Source organism: Cibotium barometz, chromosome 25, assembly GCF_041138505.1.
Source record: "Cibotium barometz isolate CiBa-2024 chromosome 25, ASM4113850v1, whole genome shotgun sequence".
Lineage (NCBI taxonomy): Eukaryota > Viridiplantae > Streptophyta > Polypodiopsida > Cyatheales > Cibotiaceae > Cibotium > Cibotium barometz.
The window spans coordinates 29,137,778-29,155,340 of record NC_141070.1 but is presented as its reverse complement, the minus strand read 5'-3'; the positions used below and the strand labels follow the sequence as shown (position 1 = coordinate 29,155,340).

General features: G+C 43.6%; 1 protein-coding gene across 2 annotated transcripts in view; it reads left to right on the top strand.

Moving 5' to 3' along the window:
• Nucleotides 1-16,470, top strand: part of LOC147624437 (zinc finger CCCH domain-containing protein 6-like) — a 76,224-nt gene extending 59,754 nt beyond the window's left edge. The window contains exons 2-5 of one of the 2 annotated variants that reach the window (XM_086819424.1): nucleotides 13,612-13,830; nucleotides 14,050-14,174; nucleotides 14,259-14,368; nucleotides 14,531-16,470. In XM_086819424.1, coding sequence (XP_086675550.1) covers nucleotides 13,612-13,830; nucleotides 14,050-14,174; nucleotides 14,259-14,368; nucleotides 14,531-15,666 — 1,590 coding nt within the window. In that variant the 3' untranslated portion in view covers nucleotides 15,667-16,470. The remainder of the gene's footprint in view (nucleotides 1-13,611; nucleotides 13,831-14,049; nucleotides 14,175-14,258; nucleotides 14,369-14,530) is intronic. The other variant, XM_086819425.1, reaches the window with a different exon arrangement.
• Nucleotides 16,471-17,563: the final 1,093 nt, after the last annotated feature.

The window sequence follows — 17,563 nt, the reverse complement described above, 5'->3', positions numbered from 1 at the left end:
GCAAAATGGTGTAGCTGAAAGGAAAAATAGATCTCTCATGGAGATGGCAAGATGCATGGTGAAAGCACAAAAGTTGCCTCACAAATTTTGGATGGAAGCTATAATGTGTGCAGCTCATGTGTTGAACAGGTGTCCAACAAAAGCTTTGAAAACCATAACACCATTTGAGGCTTGGTATAGCCGAAAGCCAACAGTGGATTATATGCGTACATTTGGGTGTTTGGCATATGCACATGTGCCAGAACAACTCCGAACAAAGCTAGATGACAAAGCAATTAAATGCATTTTTGTGGGCTACAGCAATGAGAGCAAAGGATACCGTCTTTATAATCCAACTACACGAAGGATTTTTGTCAGTAGAGATGTGGTATTTGCTGAAAATTCAGAACAGCCCATGTATAGCTTGTATAAAAGCAATGATACAGGCATACAGGACATGTTTGATGGACTTTTACCCATTGCAATTAGGGGGGATTCAGATCAGCCAGCCCCTACACAAGAAAATCCTCATGTAGAACATGGTGCCAAGATGGTTGCTGAAAACTTTGCAAGAAAGCAAACTTGCAGCTCCACTCACAGGTAGAACAAGGGCTAGTTCCAGCCATGCTTTGAATATACATCCTGGGGAGTCTGCATTAGCAATGGGTGGTCTCTTTGATTCAGAAGAATGAGCATTGGTTGCAAGCTCTGCAAGCTGAAATTTCTTCTATCATGAAGAACAATACATGGGATCTTGTGGAATTGCCTAAAGGCAAGCATGTAATTGGAACAAAGTGGGTGTACAAAGTCAAAAGAAAGTCTGATGGTACTATTGACAGGTACAAAGCAAGACTTGTGGCTAAAGGCTACTCCCAGAAAAAGGGAATAGATTATGAAGAGATTTTTGCTCCTACTTCGAGAATGACCACAATAAGATCAGTGATTGCATTGGCTGCACGTAAAGGATGGAAAGTGCATCAATTGGACATCAAAACTGCATTCTTAAATGGGGATTTTCAGGAGGAAGTATATGTAAATCAACCCATTGGTTTTGTAGTTCCTGGTGAGGAACATAAAGTATGTAGGTTACACAAAGCATTGTATGGGTTAAAGCAAGCTCCAAGAGCTTGGTATGATAAGATACATGCTCATCTAACTAGCCAAGGTTATGAGAATAGTCCATCTGAAAGCACATTGTATGTGAAGAAAACCAATGCCGATATTCTCATTGTTGTCTTGTATGTAGATGACATGCTCATTACAGGTACTAGCAAAGCACAAATTTCAGATTTGAAAGCTGATTTGAAAGCTGAATTTGATATGTCAGATTTGGGGCCTTTACACTACTATCTCGGCATACAGTTTATGCATACAGATGATGGCATTGTCATGCAGTAAACTAAGTACATAAAAAGTTTGCTAAAAAGGTTTCACATGGATGAATGTAAGCCCATTTCTACTCCGGTAGAACCAGGTGTACGGCTTACTATGCATGATATTGGAGAGCCTTTTGAGGCCGGCATTTACAGCCAGGCAGTGGGATGCCTCATTTACTTGTGTAACACGAGGCCAGACATATCTTTTGGGGTGTCTTTGTTGAGCAAATTCATGCACAGCCCAGGCACAAAGCATTGGCAAGCAGTCAAACGAATTTTTCGTTATCTTAAGGGTACCCTGGATCTTGGTTTGTTCTATCCCAGGGGGGGCACCTTGCAGCTTTATGCATACAGTGATTCAGATTGGGCTGGTGATTATGATACCAGGCAATCCACCAGTGGGAATTATTTTTTTCTTGGCAGTTCATGCATATCTTGGTTGAGTAAAAAGCAACCCACTATTGCTACATCTACTTGTGAGGCTGAGTACAGGGCAGTCTTTACAGCTACAGTAGATTGTGTATGGTTGAGGAGACTATTGGCTGATCTTCGTGAGTGTCAGCAGACACCCACCACCATTCTCACTGATAGCCAGAGTGCTATGGCCGTGGCACGAAATCTAGTATTTCATGCACGTACCAAGCACATAGAGATTCATTATCACTATGTCAGAGAGAGGCTACATGCAGGGGAGATCAGTTTATCTTATTGCCCTACACAGGATAATGTTGCAGATCTATTTACAAAGGCTTTACCTCGAGAAAAGTTTGAAGCTTTCCGCAAAGCTTTGGGCTTACTCTCATACAGAGAGTGATCTGCTACCTTGTACAGGTTCACACTTCCACTAGAGGGGGGATTTGTAGGCATATGCTCACTTATGGTAGTGCTATGTGTGAACAGGGCTTAACCAAGGGCACATTTTCCCATGTGGTTTTTCCCCTTGGACATCAAGTGTGAAAGGACACTCTAACATATAATATTTTGTACTTCTATATTATATGGATGTGGCACACATGCAAGGGTTGACTTGCATTTTGTGGATACCACACTTTTGGCTCTCTCTCTCTCTCTCTCTCTCTCTCTCTCATTTCTGTGTGTGAGCTATTCTACCCTGCACTTAACCCTAATGTGCAGGTTTGTGTGTGTGAGTGTGTGAGTCCAACACCCAACACAGGACAATGCACACCTATCCTCGGATGCATAGAGTGGAACCTTGGCTGACTCGTCCTGGACTGGGCTCACATGGGACCAATTTCTACTCCAAGTCTTGCACCTTCTTGTTCAGATATGTCCACATGGCATCCAAGTGCGAGATGCATGTGACACAATAAAGCAATCTAATTCCTCATACTTGATATATGTAAGAGATCCAAAGGAATCTAAGATTGATGAGTCACTCCTAACTCTTGATCATGAAAGGAAAGATTTTCTAAAGAAGTATGAAGATTGTTTTGTAGATCCTCTTCCAGGAGAGCTATCTCCTAAGAGAACAGAAGATCATTAGATTGACATCATGCCAAGAAGCTCACCTTGTAACAGACCTCCTTATCATGTGAGTCAAGCTCAACACGAGGAGATTATGAAGCAAGTAACCAAGCTATTAAAAGAGTTTGATTAGACCTAGCTCATCACCTTTTTCTCCCTAAGCCTTATTGGTTCAGAAAAAGGATGGTTCTTGGCGTATGTGCATTGATTACAGGGCTTTTAACAAGATCACTGTGAAGAACATGTTTCCTATTCCTAGGATTCACGATATCTTGGATAGATTGGATTGAGCCACTATCTTTAGTAGGATTGACTTGAAGAGTGGCTACCATCAAGTCAGGATTGTTCTAGAGAACATTCACAAGACCTCATTTAGGACTACTTTTGGATTCTATGAGTATTTGCCGATGCCTTTTGGTCTTAGCAATGCTCCGGCTACTTTCAACTGAATGATGGAAATAATATTTCGAGCACATAGAAAGTTTGTAGCTACTTTCTTTGATGACATTATTGTGCATTCAAAGAATGAAGAAGAGCATCGAAAGCACTTGGAAATGGTATTTCAGGAACTACGAAAGCACAAGTTATATGTGAACGGCAAGAAGAGCGAGTCCTTTTTGTCTGAGATTCACTACTTTGGCCATATAGTGTCCAAGGGAGGGGTCAAGATGGACCCAGAAAAGGTCAGGGCTATCATTGAAAGGCTAGAGTTGACTAAGTGTGCATGCAGTTCGAAGTTTCCTTGGCTTATGCTCTTACTAGAGGAAGTTCATCAAGTGGTCTGCCGTGGTAGCAAGTCCACTGCATGATTTGACAAAGAAAGCCGTATTTCGGTGGGCCAAAGCTGAAAAAGAATCCTTTGAAGCATTAAAGTTTTATGCTAGCAAAGGACCACTGTTGATTATTCCAGACTTACCAAAGCCTTTTATACTAGATTGTGATGCCTTATCAGATTGCATTAGAGCAGTCTTGAACCAAGAGGGCCATGCGGTGACCTATGAGAGTCGAAGACTAAAGGAGCCGAATAGACCACACCCACATACGAGAAAGAATTGATGGCTATCATTCATGCTCTAAATATTTGGAACTACTACCTTATGAGTGTTGAGTTTATTATTGGAACGAATCATCACAGTCATAGGTATTTTATGTCTCAACCTAAGATATTAGAAAAGCATATAAGATGGGCTAGTGACTTGGCCCAATTTCATTTTTCAAATTATGCATACCCATGGTAAAGACAACAAAGTAGCAAATGCTCTATCTCGAAGATCTATGACCAATGTAGTATGTATGGGGTATCATTTGGACTTCACTACGATGAAAGATCTTTATGCTACAGATGAGGATTTCAAGGATACTTGGAACAAGTTGCAGAATGGAGACTTGGTGACCTCTTATGTCATCAAGGAAGGGTTTCTTATGATGTAAACCCGCTTATGTGTGACTAAGGATTTGAGGCCAAAAGTAATGGAAGGATGCCATGCCCCACCACCTTACATGGGACATAAGAGGTATCTTGACAACAACGTAGGCTTTGGAGAGTTATTTCTATTGGCCTAGCATTAGAAGGGACATTGAGCAATATGCTCGAGAATGTTTGGTTTGTCAAAAGCTCAAGTTTGATCAACAAAAATCTGCCGGATTATTACAACCTTTGCCAGTCCGTAATATTCCGTGGTGGGAAAGTATTGCTATGGACTTCATCTTTGGATTGCCAAAGTCAAGATTCGAGAATGATGGAATATGGACTATTATTGATAGATTCAGTAAATAAGCCTACTTGATTCCTGTGAAGAAGAACATCCGCACAGAGCATATGGCGAGATTGTTTATTCAGTAGGTTTTCAAACATCATGGATTACCCAAATCCATTGTGGGGGATAGAGATCCTCGGACTACTAGTTTCTTTTGGAGAGCTCTTTTTGACAACATGAGGACAAAGCTGAATTTCTCTTTAGCTTATCATCCTCAAATAGATGGACAAAGTGAGATTGCAAACCTCACTATTTTGGATAGGAGAAGTACTTGCCATTGGTTGAGTTTGTCTTCAACAACACTATTCACTCTTCGAATGACAAAGCTCCTTTCGAGATTATTTATGGCAAACCATTGTTGTTGTCTTTTGAGATCTTCCATGCGGACGAGTTTATTCGAGATTTGGATACAGCCAATCCAAGCTTGCTTCTGGATACTATGGAGCTTTTCAGGTTACCAAGAAGATCAACGATGCATGTTATCGACTGGACCTTCCAGATCATTGGAGGATACATAATGCCTTCCATGTCAGCTTATTGAAGCCATGCCGTATATAGCACTACCCCCGGAGGAGCCTGTATTGGAGAATCCACCAGAAGTGGAAGAACAAGAATAAATTTTGCAGCCGGAACAGATTGTATTCCATTCCGTGAGAAAAAGAGGAAAGACATGTCAAAGTCACGCAACAGCAGTACGCACACCACCCTAGGGCACTGCGCAACGTCGGTGGTTGGGCTCCTATCTCCTCGCCATTGCTCCCCCCCAAAAACCTGGCCGGAGGAGATATCTATGACAAGGTGCCACCACACCCTATATATGGCTCTTCGACTTCCCATGCTCTTACATATGGGATAATCCACCACAACTTCTAGTCATGCGATAACCTGACAATGGCTACGAGAATTGCCACCTCCAACACCCTCCTTCAATTTGATCACCTCGATCAAACAGAGGTTAGGATCAGCCAGGACCACATAGGCCGAGCTCTGATACCTCTGATACCATGTCAAAGTCACGCAGCAACAGCACACACACCACCCTAGGGGATTGAGCAACGTCGGTGGCTGGGCTCCCATCTTCTAGCCGTTGCTTCCCTGCAAAAACCCAGCTAGAGGAGATGTCCATGACAAGGTGCGACCACACCCTATATATGGGTCTTTGACTTCCCATGCTCTTGCATATGGGATAATCCACCACAACTTCTAGTCATGCGATAACCTAATTGCCACCTCCAACAAGACAGTGGTCAAGAAATTCCTCTTGAAGTTTAAGAACTATTCGCCTATGGATGTGAAATGGAAGCCAGAAGATTACTTCAAGGACTACCCACATATTCTTCGAGTTTATGAGGAAGCAATTGGTCCCAATGTATTTGAAGTACAGACTTAAAACGTCCTGTGATTAAGACAGATTTAAGAGGGAGGGATTGTACCTCTAGTACTCTTCATTGTATATATTTATACTGAAATGGAATTGATCATTATCTTGCTTTGTAATGGTTAATTGGATATGCTCTAGTTTGGGTGGCAACGATGCTCGAAAGCCCAAAGAGCAAGATTTGTATATGGGAGGCAACAGTGTCAGATGACACATTGAATGACAACGATGCCACATATTTTTGGACTTCGCAGTCGGGTGGTTATTACAACCAGATGGCCGAGATGATTGTATTGGACTTCGCAGTCAGGTGTTCATTGTGACCAAACGACCCAGATGATTGTATTGGATTTCACAGTCGGGCAATCGTTGTGACCACATGGCCCACATGACTGTATTAGATCTCACAGTCAGGTGGTCAATGCGACCAGATGGCCCAGATGACTATGCAAGAATTCTCGGGTGGTCCTAGTGACCAGATGTCCTTGAGTAACAGCCTGAGCGGTTTCCCTCGGGAATCAGATGGCTCAGCACGGTTTCGATGAAACCGACAATCCATGAACAGCAGGATCATTACTTGTGTACTGATGTATGTTTGAAATTCTTTGACTTTGTGTGCTGTTTTTGATGTGTGGACAATGCTTGGATTTATGGCATGTGATAATCTATTGGGTTCCAGACTACCTGGCCACCAATACTTGAAATACCCAGTAGACGCGAATGATGCATACGTGTTTGTTAACTAGCTTGTGTCTAGTTTTTGTAGAAGGTAAGTATGCATTTATTATATCTAACACATGTGACGTGCTATGAAGATGCTGCGCCGCCTTTCAATGCTGCCTGCGTTGCCTCCAATAGCTACCGCCGCCCGTCAGCCTTCGGTAGCGCTGCCACTTCCATTAAGTTGCCGCATGTGCCGATTTGAGAAGGCTACCGCCATCTTGAGAGCGCCGCCGCCGCTCTGTTGTATTTGTGCCACCCTCGAGGAGAGAACCTTGAGCTACTTTTGCATCATTTCCTCATGTCCTGCCATTACCTCTACCACGGTGTTTTGCCTATCTAGACTCCTTTCAGATTGGGGTGCAGAGTTTCTTGTGGGATTTTGTGAGTATCAAGAATTTGAGTCGTACCTTGGTACTAGCCGGGTGTGTGGGTCTTCATAGTGGTGTGTTCAGGCATCAGAGATATTGTGCCTCGACTTCAACTGCAGCACCGACCTCATCATTGACATATTTTGTTTGATATTGTCCGCTGCTGGCGCTGTTGCGGTCTAGTAAGTACCTTCGCTTGGGGCATGGAGGTTAGGTGGCCATGGGGAGGCCATGCCGAATAGACAAGGAGAGGTCAACAGGGGAAAACGCCCAAACTTTTTGGGTTGAAGGAATGATGAGTAACTGGATAGCCATGCACGATTGTATGAAGGCCCAAGAGCAAAGGCCACCCAATGGCCAAGGGTGCGCAATTTTGGGCCTGTTTTTGGGTTTGGGTTTGTTTTTGTATTTTTTTTGTGTATTTTCGAGTGTCTTCAGCCCAAAGGTCAGCACGCTTGAGGGTGCATACACGACGCTGGGGGAAAACCGACCTGCAGAGGAGTATAGGAAGCTTTCTCTTGAGCCCGGGCAACGGAAGAGGGTATTAACTATGCTCTCCATCTCCGTTGTTTTTTTTCAAATAAAAATAAAAATTTGGGGGGTTTGTTGGGCTAATTAGAAAAATTAATTAGGGCTATGGCGGAGTAGGTAAAATTGGGTTCTCCATTCATTCATTCTCTCTTTTTTTTTTTTTTTTCGTGAAATGGTGTTTTATATTATATGTAAAATGTACATCAGCCACATGGCTCACACAGAACCTATGGCCCCAAACAAAACCCCCACAAAAGATCCTCTAAAGGATCATGACCATGCAAACCTGTACACTAATAAGAAAGCCTCCTAGCCAAATAAGCATCCCAGATAGAAGCATCAAAGATGAGCCAGCCGAGCCGCCGTAGACCATAAGGAAATAACATCTGCATCCAGTAGCTGAGCTGAGAGAAGAGAAGAAAACTGCCAAAGCAGCAAACCGCGGATACGTAGAATGTGCCCATGTATTCCAGACAAGGAATCAAAAATGAACCCATTCCGTGTAGTCCAAATATGCCAAAGTCCTGTCCATCTAAGGAAATGGAATATCACAAGGTGGCTGTCTAAAGTAATGACTTGAGGACAAATCCCAAATATCCACTGATGAGCCGAAACAGTAGACCTCTCTACTGCCTCCCAAACGCGAGAGACAAAAGACCAAATCTGACGGGCCACTGGACAACTCATGAACAGATGCATAACTGTTTCAGTGCATGTCGTGCAGAAGAAGCAAGAGGCCAGTGTAATTTTACGACAGCTCAGCTGATCCCGTGTAGGTAACCCTCCCACCAACATCCTCCAAATGAAAACCTTACCTTGGTAAGGGAGTTTAGACTGCCAACCACTCATAAGAGTTTTCTGCCACCATGATTTAGACTTGTGCAATCCCCACACCTTATTGGCCTTGGCTGAAACCCAATCTTTCTCTGATACAAGCTTATGATAGACCTGGTTAGCTGAGAGTGATATCAAGTCACCAGATTTACATAGTGCCCAATCAAGCCAAGGCTGATCTGCAGATGGCCGAGGCAATGGAGTAAAAGGCTCAACTGCATGCATGATGTCAGCCCATAGTGGCTGAAATGTCCGAGGAACCCTAAAGTGCTGCCGAATACGACGAAATGAATATGGCCTGTCACGACCAGGTATCACAGCATCTCGGATTCTAACCAAGCCTAGCCTAACCATGCGGTTGAGTCGTATGCGTGAAGCATCTCTGTCTGGCCAAACAATGACACGTGACTCCACAAATGTTTCGAACTGCAAAGAGTTCAAAAGTAGTCTTTCATGACCAGGATCCCACCGAGCCAACAGTAGAACTTCATGCCAAGAAAGGAGAATATGCGATAAAATGTGTGATGAGCGAATACGGACAGGATGAGCCGCATTCACAATGTCCCACCATGAAGCCTGCACACGTGTCCGCCCATGTGACAATCCCTCCAACTCAATCAAGTCACGAGCCATGAAAACCCAAGGTTGCTCTTGCAAACACATATCCTGAAAAAGCGCCCACCTACGCGCCACCATATGCAAGCGGACATCCAGTAAAGCAGCCCCACCCATTCTTTTGGGCGTCGTAATGTGATTCCAAGCTATCCATGTTTGACCCATAATATTTCCTTGCCTCTTCCACAGCATAAACCGAATGGGAGCAACCAAACGGATGAGAGATTTGTGCGTCCAAGGTAGCAAAGGTAAAAAATAGGAAATCATGCTAAGCATAATAACCTGAGCTACCTTAACCCTCACATGCATAGGCCACCCTTGAGCTTTCCAATACACAAATTTATCTGAGATCCGAGCAGAAATCCAAGCAAGAAGCGCTTGGGGGTCCACAGCCACACCCACCGGATATCCAAGATGACGAACAATGTCTCCTGTATGCACCACACGGCCTTGCCACCCTAATGCCTCAAGATCAAATTCCGTGCATACAATGAGGGCTGATTTTGATGAATTTATTTTCAGCCCAGAAGCCAATGCAAAATTATTCCAAGCTTCCATTGCTCGATCTATATTGGCTTTTTCGGCCCTGAGAAACATAAAAGTATCATCCGCAAGGGCTTGAGCAACCAATTGCTTGCCATGAGGGAGATGCAAACCAACCACTTCACCATGCGATGCCATAGCATCTAGGCGAGATAACATAGGATGAGTGGCAATGGCAAAGAAAAGAGGGCTAAGAGGACAGCCCTGCCGGAGAGAAATACCATCCGAAAGTCCTCCATTGAGCATAATCCGCGTGATAGAGCCAGAGCCAAGTAAATGCACCAAATTAGCCATTTTGGGACCAAAGCCTATGGCTGTCATTAACTGAGAAAGGAAAGACCAGCTGACATGATCAAAAGCTTTTTCAAGATCCAGCTGCACCATCACAATCTCGTGCTTCTTTGCCTTGGCATAATCCACTCCAATTTGAACATTAAGAATATTATGCAAAATATTCCTGCCATGCACAAATCCATATTGATACGGATGAACAAGAGTAGGAAGCACCTTTTGCAAGCGATTGGCAAAAATCTTTGTAAAGATTTTATACATAATACCCATAAGTGAGATCGGGCGCCATTGAGCCAAAGAAGTAGGCGAAGGGACTTTGGGCAACAAACGAAGTATGCCCAACTTCCAATCGGCAGGCATATATCCCTCATCCCAAACCCTTTGACAAATAAGCGTCAAAGGCTCTGCAAGCTGATCAGCATATTTTCGGAAAAACTCATTTGTCAAACCATCCCAACCAGGGCTCTTTCCCATGGGAAGTTTGGAGAGAACAGCTTCCACTTCCCCTTGAGTAACAGGAGCATCAAGCTGAACCGCTACATCAGGGTCAACTTGATATCGTACTTCAGCAAACAATGACTCCCTTGCAGCCAGGACAGCCGGTGAGACATCCTCTCGAGGGGCAAGCAAATCTTCATAAAACCTGATGCAATGCTGAATAACCTCAGAAGGTTGAGTAACAAGGTTGCCTTTGGCATCCATCAGCCTAACAATATTCTCACGCATATGTTTTTGATGCAACTTATCATAGAAGCGATGAGATTGACAGTTAGCATCCCGCAAAGCATCAAGATGTGCAAGTAGTTTAAAGCGAACATATTGTGCTTCCTGCACCCTAGATAGCTCCTTTTTCAGCCATTCTATGGCATCCGCAACTTCAGCATCCATAGAGTCAGTAAACATGAACGCCTGCAAGCCCTTTAAAAGCGACTCAAGGAGGGCCACATGCTGTTTTTGTATAGAGGCATTAGCAAGACCATAATGACGTGCTAATTTCCGAGTGTTGGTAAGGAACACTGGCCAAGCATGATAATCAGCCATGGACACTCTTGTGGAGAAATGTCGTATCAACTGACGCATATAAACATCAAAAACTTCATGCTCCAAAAAAGTGTGATTTAAGCGCAAAGGCAAGCGTCCCAACAAGCCTTTATATGCATCCACAGGATGATAGACCATTTCAAACACAAGCGGCCAATGATCTGACAAAACCTGTTGCTGATCAACCATCATAGTAAGAACCTCTGGCAAAAAGAGATCTTGATGTAAAATATACATCCTATCCAATCTAGCATAAGTGCCCCGAAACTGTTGTGAGGCATAAGTGTAACCCCTTTCATCTGAATGCAACCAAGACCACATGTCTTGTTTTAGCGACCTTGCTGCAAAAGCTTCCCACGCCTTTCTCTCCGGGCCATCCATTACAGAATGAGGCGACGTGGCTTGCTCCCTGGAGACACACATATTAAAGTCCCCCATCACAAAGCCAGGATGAGAGATTGAAAGAGCACACAAGTCATTCCACAGCAAACGGCGTGCACGAGCATTATTTGGAGCATACACCCCTAACAACCATAAAGGCGTATCATCCCAAACAATCTGTATCACTAGAAATCTTCCATGAACATCTTGAATCACAAGAGAAGGCTGAAACTGCGAACGAACAGCAAACATAACACCTGACTGCGAAGCAGGATGTCCGCTGTAGAAAACATGAAATCCCTTATATACATAGGCTTTGCCAGCCAACTTATGCTGCTTATGTTCAACTGCACACAAAACATCCCAACCATGACAAAAAGTTGTACGCCAAAGCCTGAACTGCTTTTGGCGCGAAGAAATACCCTTTACATTCCATTGTACAATTTTCATAAGCCTTCCCAGAAAAGGAATCAACAAGGCCGTGTACTAGGCCCAGGACAATCTGCCAAATCACGAACCTTTTGAAGCATTGCATTTTTAGACATGGTATTTGTGATCTCAGATTGCCCTTGGAGTTCCCGAGCACGTGTCAAAGGGTAATGACCATCCCATGGCGAGATGACCTCACCCTTCGAACCAAACACAAGAGGCAATTGTTGTTGTGCTTCTTTTGTTAGGCGATTTCTAATAGGATAGCGTTCTACTCTATCCACCCCAAGAGGCCCTGTACCCTGAGAAAGTTGGCCTCCCGGCCTCTCAATCCTGGTCTGTTGCTGGGCACCTGAACCCAAAGGGCGACGAGCATATGTATGTAAGGGCCCCTGATGAGCACGCAAAGGCCCCCGCCAAACAGCATCTGAGAAATCCCCCCACGGGGCAACAAATCGTGTCTTTTTACCACGTACTTCCACCCATGGCTGCTCAACCTCATTCTGAACATCCACATGTACATCCATGTGTTGGGCATCATGTGAAGGAGCATCATGCTCATCTTTCACGGGCAACTGCCCATCAAGGATATCCTTTGTAGCAGCAACTTGTTCTTTCTTAGGACATTCGGAGACAAAGTGGCCCATCTCACCACATTTGAAACAGTGGCCAGCAAATGTATCCCACCTCAATTCATACATTAAAGGTTGCAGCCCAGCCATATTGACATGCAAATGTGTCGGCCTAGGTCTCCCAGTATTCCACAACATACATAGACGATTTCGGTTTCTAGATGTCATTCGAGGCACCACCAAGACATCACCGATACCTCGCATGAGACTTGGTAAAACACGCCAAAACATTGGTGGGAATTGTTTCACTTCAACCCAAACTGGGCAAGCCTGGCGCAACATATCTTGGTACTCTGCCATAGGCTTCCACGGAACCACATGAACCAACTGCCCATCCAAAAAAAGTGGCACCTGCTCCAAGACTGCCCTACGGGCTTCCGAAGTGCGAAAAAGTCATTCATTCTCTCTCTCTCTCTCTCTCTCTCTCTCTCTCTCTCTCTCTCTTCCGTACAATTCAAGCTGAATCTATTTTTGGCTTTCTTCCTCTCTAAAGCTCGTAAATCAAGCTGTAGGTATCTCACAGGTGGAGCTTGGTTTGCTTTACCACTGTAAAGACTTATGCTAGCTTATTAACCATGATAAGGCTTAAGAGCTGAGAATTCAACAAAGCTCAGAGTTGAGTGGAAAGATGAGTTGTTTGCATTGATGCCAAGACCTTTCTTAAAATAGAGGCTGAAAAAGGTACAAATGAAGGGGCACGTCTTTGTGTGGGAACATGACAGTTGACTGAATATTTATGTCTCTTTGAATAGTTGAAGACACATCCTTTCATGGTAACCCTTGTGACAAGATGTGACCCTTCAATAGTGTCCATTCGCTAATAATTGTGATTAAGGGTTAATTAAGAAAATTAGAAGAGATTAGTGACAATCGTGACACAAGACACCTTGATTCCATGTGCATGTGTTCCCCTTAAGATACATCTCTGTCTTGAGGAAGCACATAGTGGGCTAGTGGAAGTGTCCTTGGGATTGTGGAAATTGTTATGCTTTCTCCTATTTTTCCCCTTAGAAAGCAAGAAGAATCAGTTGTTGAGTTTGCTGATTTTAGATATTATTTTGTATTTGGTCAATTCATTATGTATAACATCATGAGAGAGTGATACAAACCTGAGCCCTCTGGTTTAAGACTAAAGATGTGAATGCCAAGGTGGATATGTCTCCGAACATACAACATGCACTAACTCTTGAAGTCTAGAATATGAAGTGAATGCTTCCTTTACTGAATTTTGATGGCTCTTGGGTCTAGGTGCGATTGTTTGCGGCAGAAGATGCTCCATCTTTATCAGGAACAGTTCTTCAGGATCTCTTACAGGCAAAGAGAAGTGGTTTCATGCATGCACTTATTCCAGTCTCTGGAGATGATTTGCCTCCGGGATTTGAAGCTGTGGCTGCTAATTGCACCCAACTTGACGCACAAGCTATTAAAGCAATGGTTGCACAAATAACTTGGCAATGTCCCGAAAAGGTAACTTCGTGTGGTTTTATCAATAGTAAACTGATAAGCTTGTGATTTTTAGTGTGAAGGATATTGATGCATTCAAAGCAACCTTCCTTAGGGATCAAGATTGCTCATGGGCGGCCAAGATGGGGCTCTGCTGATGGGTGAAGTTGTTCTGCACCGTCGTAGTTACGTAGGGACAAATTGTGCAGGATCCTTATTGACTTTTAAGGAGTTTGTTTTCAGGTTGTATATGATCCAACATGGCAAGTTGCGGTGGGAGCAGATAGTGCGGAAGTGTCTGCAGAGAAGGGGCGAGAAGTGAGAATGCTTGAGGCCATCTATCCTCGCCCTTCGGCAATTCCGCCTAGGTTTGGTTGTCCCTTGGTATCACGAAGTCTCTTGATTTGCGAGAACACTGTCAAAATTTACTCATTCAACACCTTATTTTGCAGTCCGGCAGAGCTGCAAGAATCTTGCGCAGATGTGAAGGATGATCTGATTTCTCAAATACCTTTGATACCCTTTGAAGATGAAGACCAAGGAACGGAGGAGAGTTCACCAGGTGTGGTATGTCTATGGTTGTCTTTTAACTGTATACCTTGTCTGTCATTTTCTAAGATGAATGGGTGGATGTGGCCAAAAACATGTTCCTGCATTCCGAGTGTACTTATATTTCTTGGGACGTATTTTTGCATGCCCTGAAGATGTTCTTGCTCATTGCCAGGTTCCAAGGCCCTTGAGTCTGTCAGTGTTGCACCCTTTGACATTGAATTTGGGATGAGAGTCTCTCCTCAGTGTCTTGAGATGACTGCCCATATTGAGAATTCAGGGTCAGACAAGCAACTGGGAGGCCTGTCATCAGGTTGCACAATCGCATCAAACATGAATTCCAAGGCCGCTCAGCCCAATTCTGAGCTTAGTGCCTCAAACTCTAAAAGCTCAGATGCAAATGTTGCTGCTGCTGCTGCTGCGGCATACACTATCTTGAAAGCCAAGGAGGGTGGCTTATTGATAGATCATGAACTCCTCATCAACATTTTGAACAACCCTGGTTTGATGGACACTCTGATGACCTCTTATACCAAAAAGAAATCTCTCTATGGAGATTTTTCAAGCATGGCTGTGAACTGCGAGGCAAGCGGTGGAACTGGTTTCAACATACTCAATAGTTTACCGGGCAGAGTTTCAAATAATGCTGCAGACAATTTGGGCTCTCAATTTGTTACCTTACCTGACATGCAAGGAGGGCTACAAGGTGCTTCAAGAATGCAGGCTTGGGATGCAGTTGGTGGTGCCAGAATTGCTCCCCAGGGTGGGCCTTGCCTTGTCTCTGCACCTCAAGAGCAGTCTAAGAATGGGATAATAGGAATGGCAGGGCAAGTTAAGGGAACTTTTGGGGTGCCTTTTAACCCCAGTCCATCGTTTCCTCCTCGTGAAGACATTTTGAAAGAATTAATACAACAACACGGCACAGCGAAGAGCAACAACGAAGTAGTGCAGCCAAGGCATGGTATGGATGCCACTTCTGATGGTGTAAAACTAGGTGTTGATATAGATAGGCATGGAGGGTTTGGTCCCGGATCACGGGGCCAGTCCTGGATGGGAAATAATCAGACTGCCCCAGCTCTTTACCCGAGGAATGATGCTCCTTTGCATAAGAGGATTGATGTCGAAGTACCGGGCACAAAATCTAGAAAGCCATGCCTCTATTTCAACACACCAAGAGGCTGCCGCAATGGGATAAACTGCTACTTTATGCATGAGACTGCTCCTGAAAAGACGTCGGGGAGAACAAGCAGGGACATTTCTCAGATCCAGCAGGTGAAAAAACAAAAATTGGACACTGCTGACACATGGTAAGGGACTTTGTTCTTGAGTTTTCGCATGAGTGGGATGAGCACATGAAAATTAGAATCTCTCTCTCTCTCTCTCTCTTTCTCTCTCTCTCTCTCTCTCTCTCTCTCATATTGGTGGTACGGGTTTATGTGCATGGGGCTCCTATCGAGAGATATTGGGTCCAAGTCCCATTTCATGCACTTAAGAGCTATACATATGAGCTAAAATGACCTATATTAAGAACCATAAACATGGTGAGTGAGCAAGATTTGTTAACATTACAGAAGGCCAAAATGACCTACATTAAGAACCATAAACAATGAAAGTGGAGCTTGCCGTTCTCTTCCGTGATCTACCTCACCCGATAGCAATCTACTCCTCCTTGGATTTGAGAAAGGGTTGGGTCCGGATCACGAGATAACTGAAGTGATCGCCTATAGATCTTCGAGACGATTGGGTCCGGATCGTGAGATAACTGAAGCTACTTCTACAGGCTCTCTCTCTCTCTCTCTCTCTCTCTCTCTTTCTCACTCAATCAAATAATACGATCGAGAATATTTGACAACATATTCATGAAAAGAGTCACGTTGCATTTGATTGACAAATTTTTATAATCATGCTACAATCAACCAAAAACCTTCACTAGCCAATCAACATTCAAACTTTTCAAAACTTCCTTTACAAAGTTTACAAGGTTTATATGCTCTTCTAGGATCTTGGCCACCATTGCAGGCTTGCCACATGGGTGGTTACAATCATTAATCAAGGATTCCTATCCGCCGGGATTCTTCCTTTGGCCTCATCCATTGGAGTTTGTGCTTTTATGTTTCTTGGTTTGTTTGTTGTGTTAGTTGAATGTGCTTTTTCTTGGCCTTCACACATGTCTTTCTAGTTTTACATTCTCAGGTCCACTTTGGCCTACAAGTTATGTGAGTAGACCCAGCCTAGTGGTCTTGATCTCCTCGCCATGACCTCTCGTAGACATGCTTTGGCCATTCCTATCCATCGGCTTGTTGTTTCGAACTCAGGCTTGGAAGAACTCTTCAGCTTTTTGAGTCAGGCTTTCATTCTCTCGGGATTTCATTTATTGCACTGTTCTCGAGGCAATCGTGGATGATCTGATCTCAAGTTGTAGTAGCTTAATGGCTTGTTGCATTAATTCTCAGCTTCATTTTTTCCACTGTTGCACAATGTTTTGAGTCATTTTGTATGCTGAGTCCACAAAATCCTTGTCTTTTATGTTTCTCACCTCATACATGCTCGAGCTGAATTCTTCCATGTACAGTTTAACAATCTTCTTTATTGTTGTGGCTCCTCTTCTTCAATCCTTTAGAGCTTGAACAATCAAACAATATTCTTTAGCATAGATTGGCTCATGCTTTCACATATACAAGCGAGGATAGAAGTGTGGGAAAGTATCATGATCATGAAGTCTAAGCGCATAGAGCACTTGTTGTGGATGTGGCAATTGATTTATCGCACCTCGTTTTCTTGTAGGATTAAGTCCTTTAGCTCCAGAAAGGTCTCAATCATATGATGTGCATAGTGTAACATCTCCATGGATGTGCTTCCTTCTAGCTTGACTTGAAAAATTTTCCTTGCTTCTTTTGTTCTCACCTAGGCTTCATGTGTTGGCTCCCTAGCTCAAAGTAGCAACTCTACACTTTTCTTGAAAGATGTAAAATCTGCAGTTGCTCTTGCCAGTGAAGGAGCTTTATTATTTTTGGCCACCTTGTAAAGAGCTATACCAAACAGTGAACGAGTGGAAACGAGGGAAATATAGAATGAGCGAATCTCGTGAAGGTAAATTGGTTTGCTGCACGTGTAAGCACAAGTAATGGACACACTTTTGCATGAGATTGTCACTTTGGCACAAAAAATCATGAGATTTCATTTACTTAATTAGAGCAACATTCTGTGT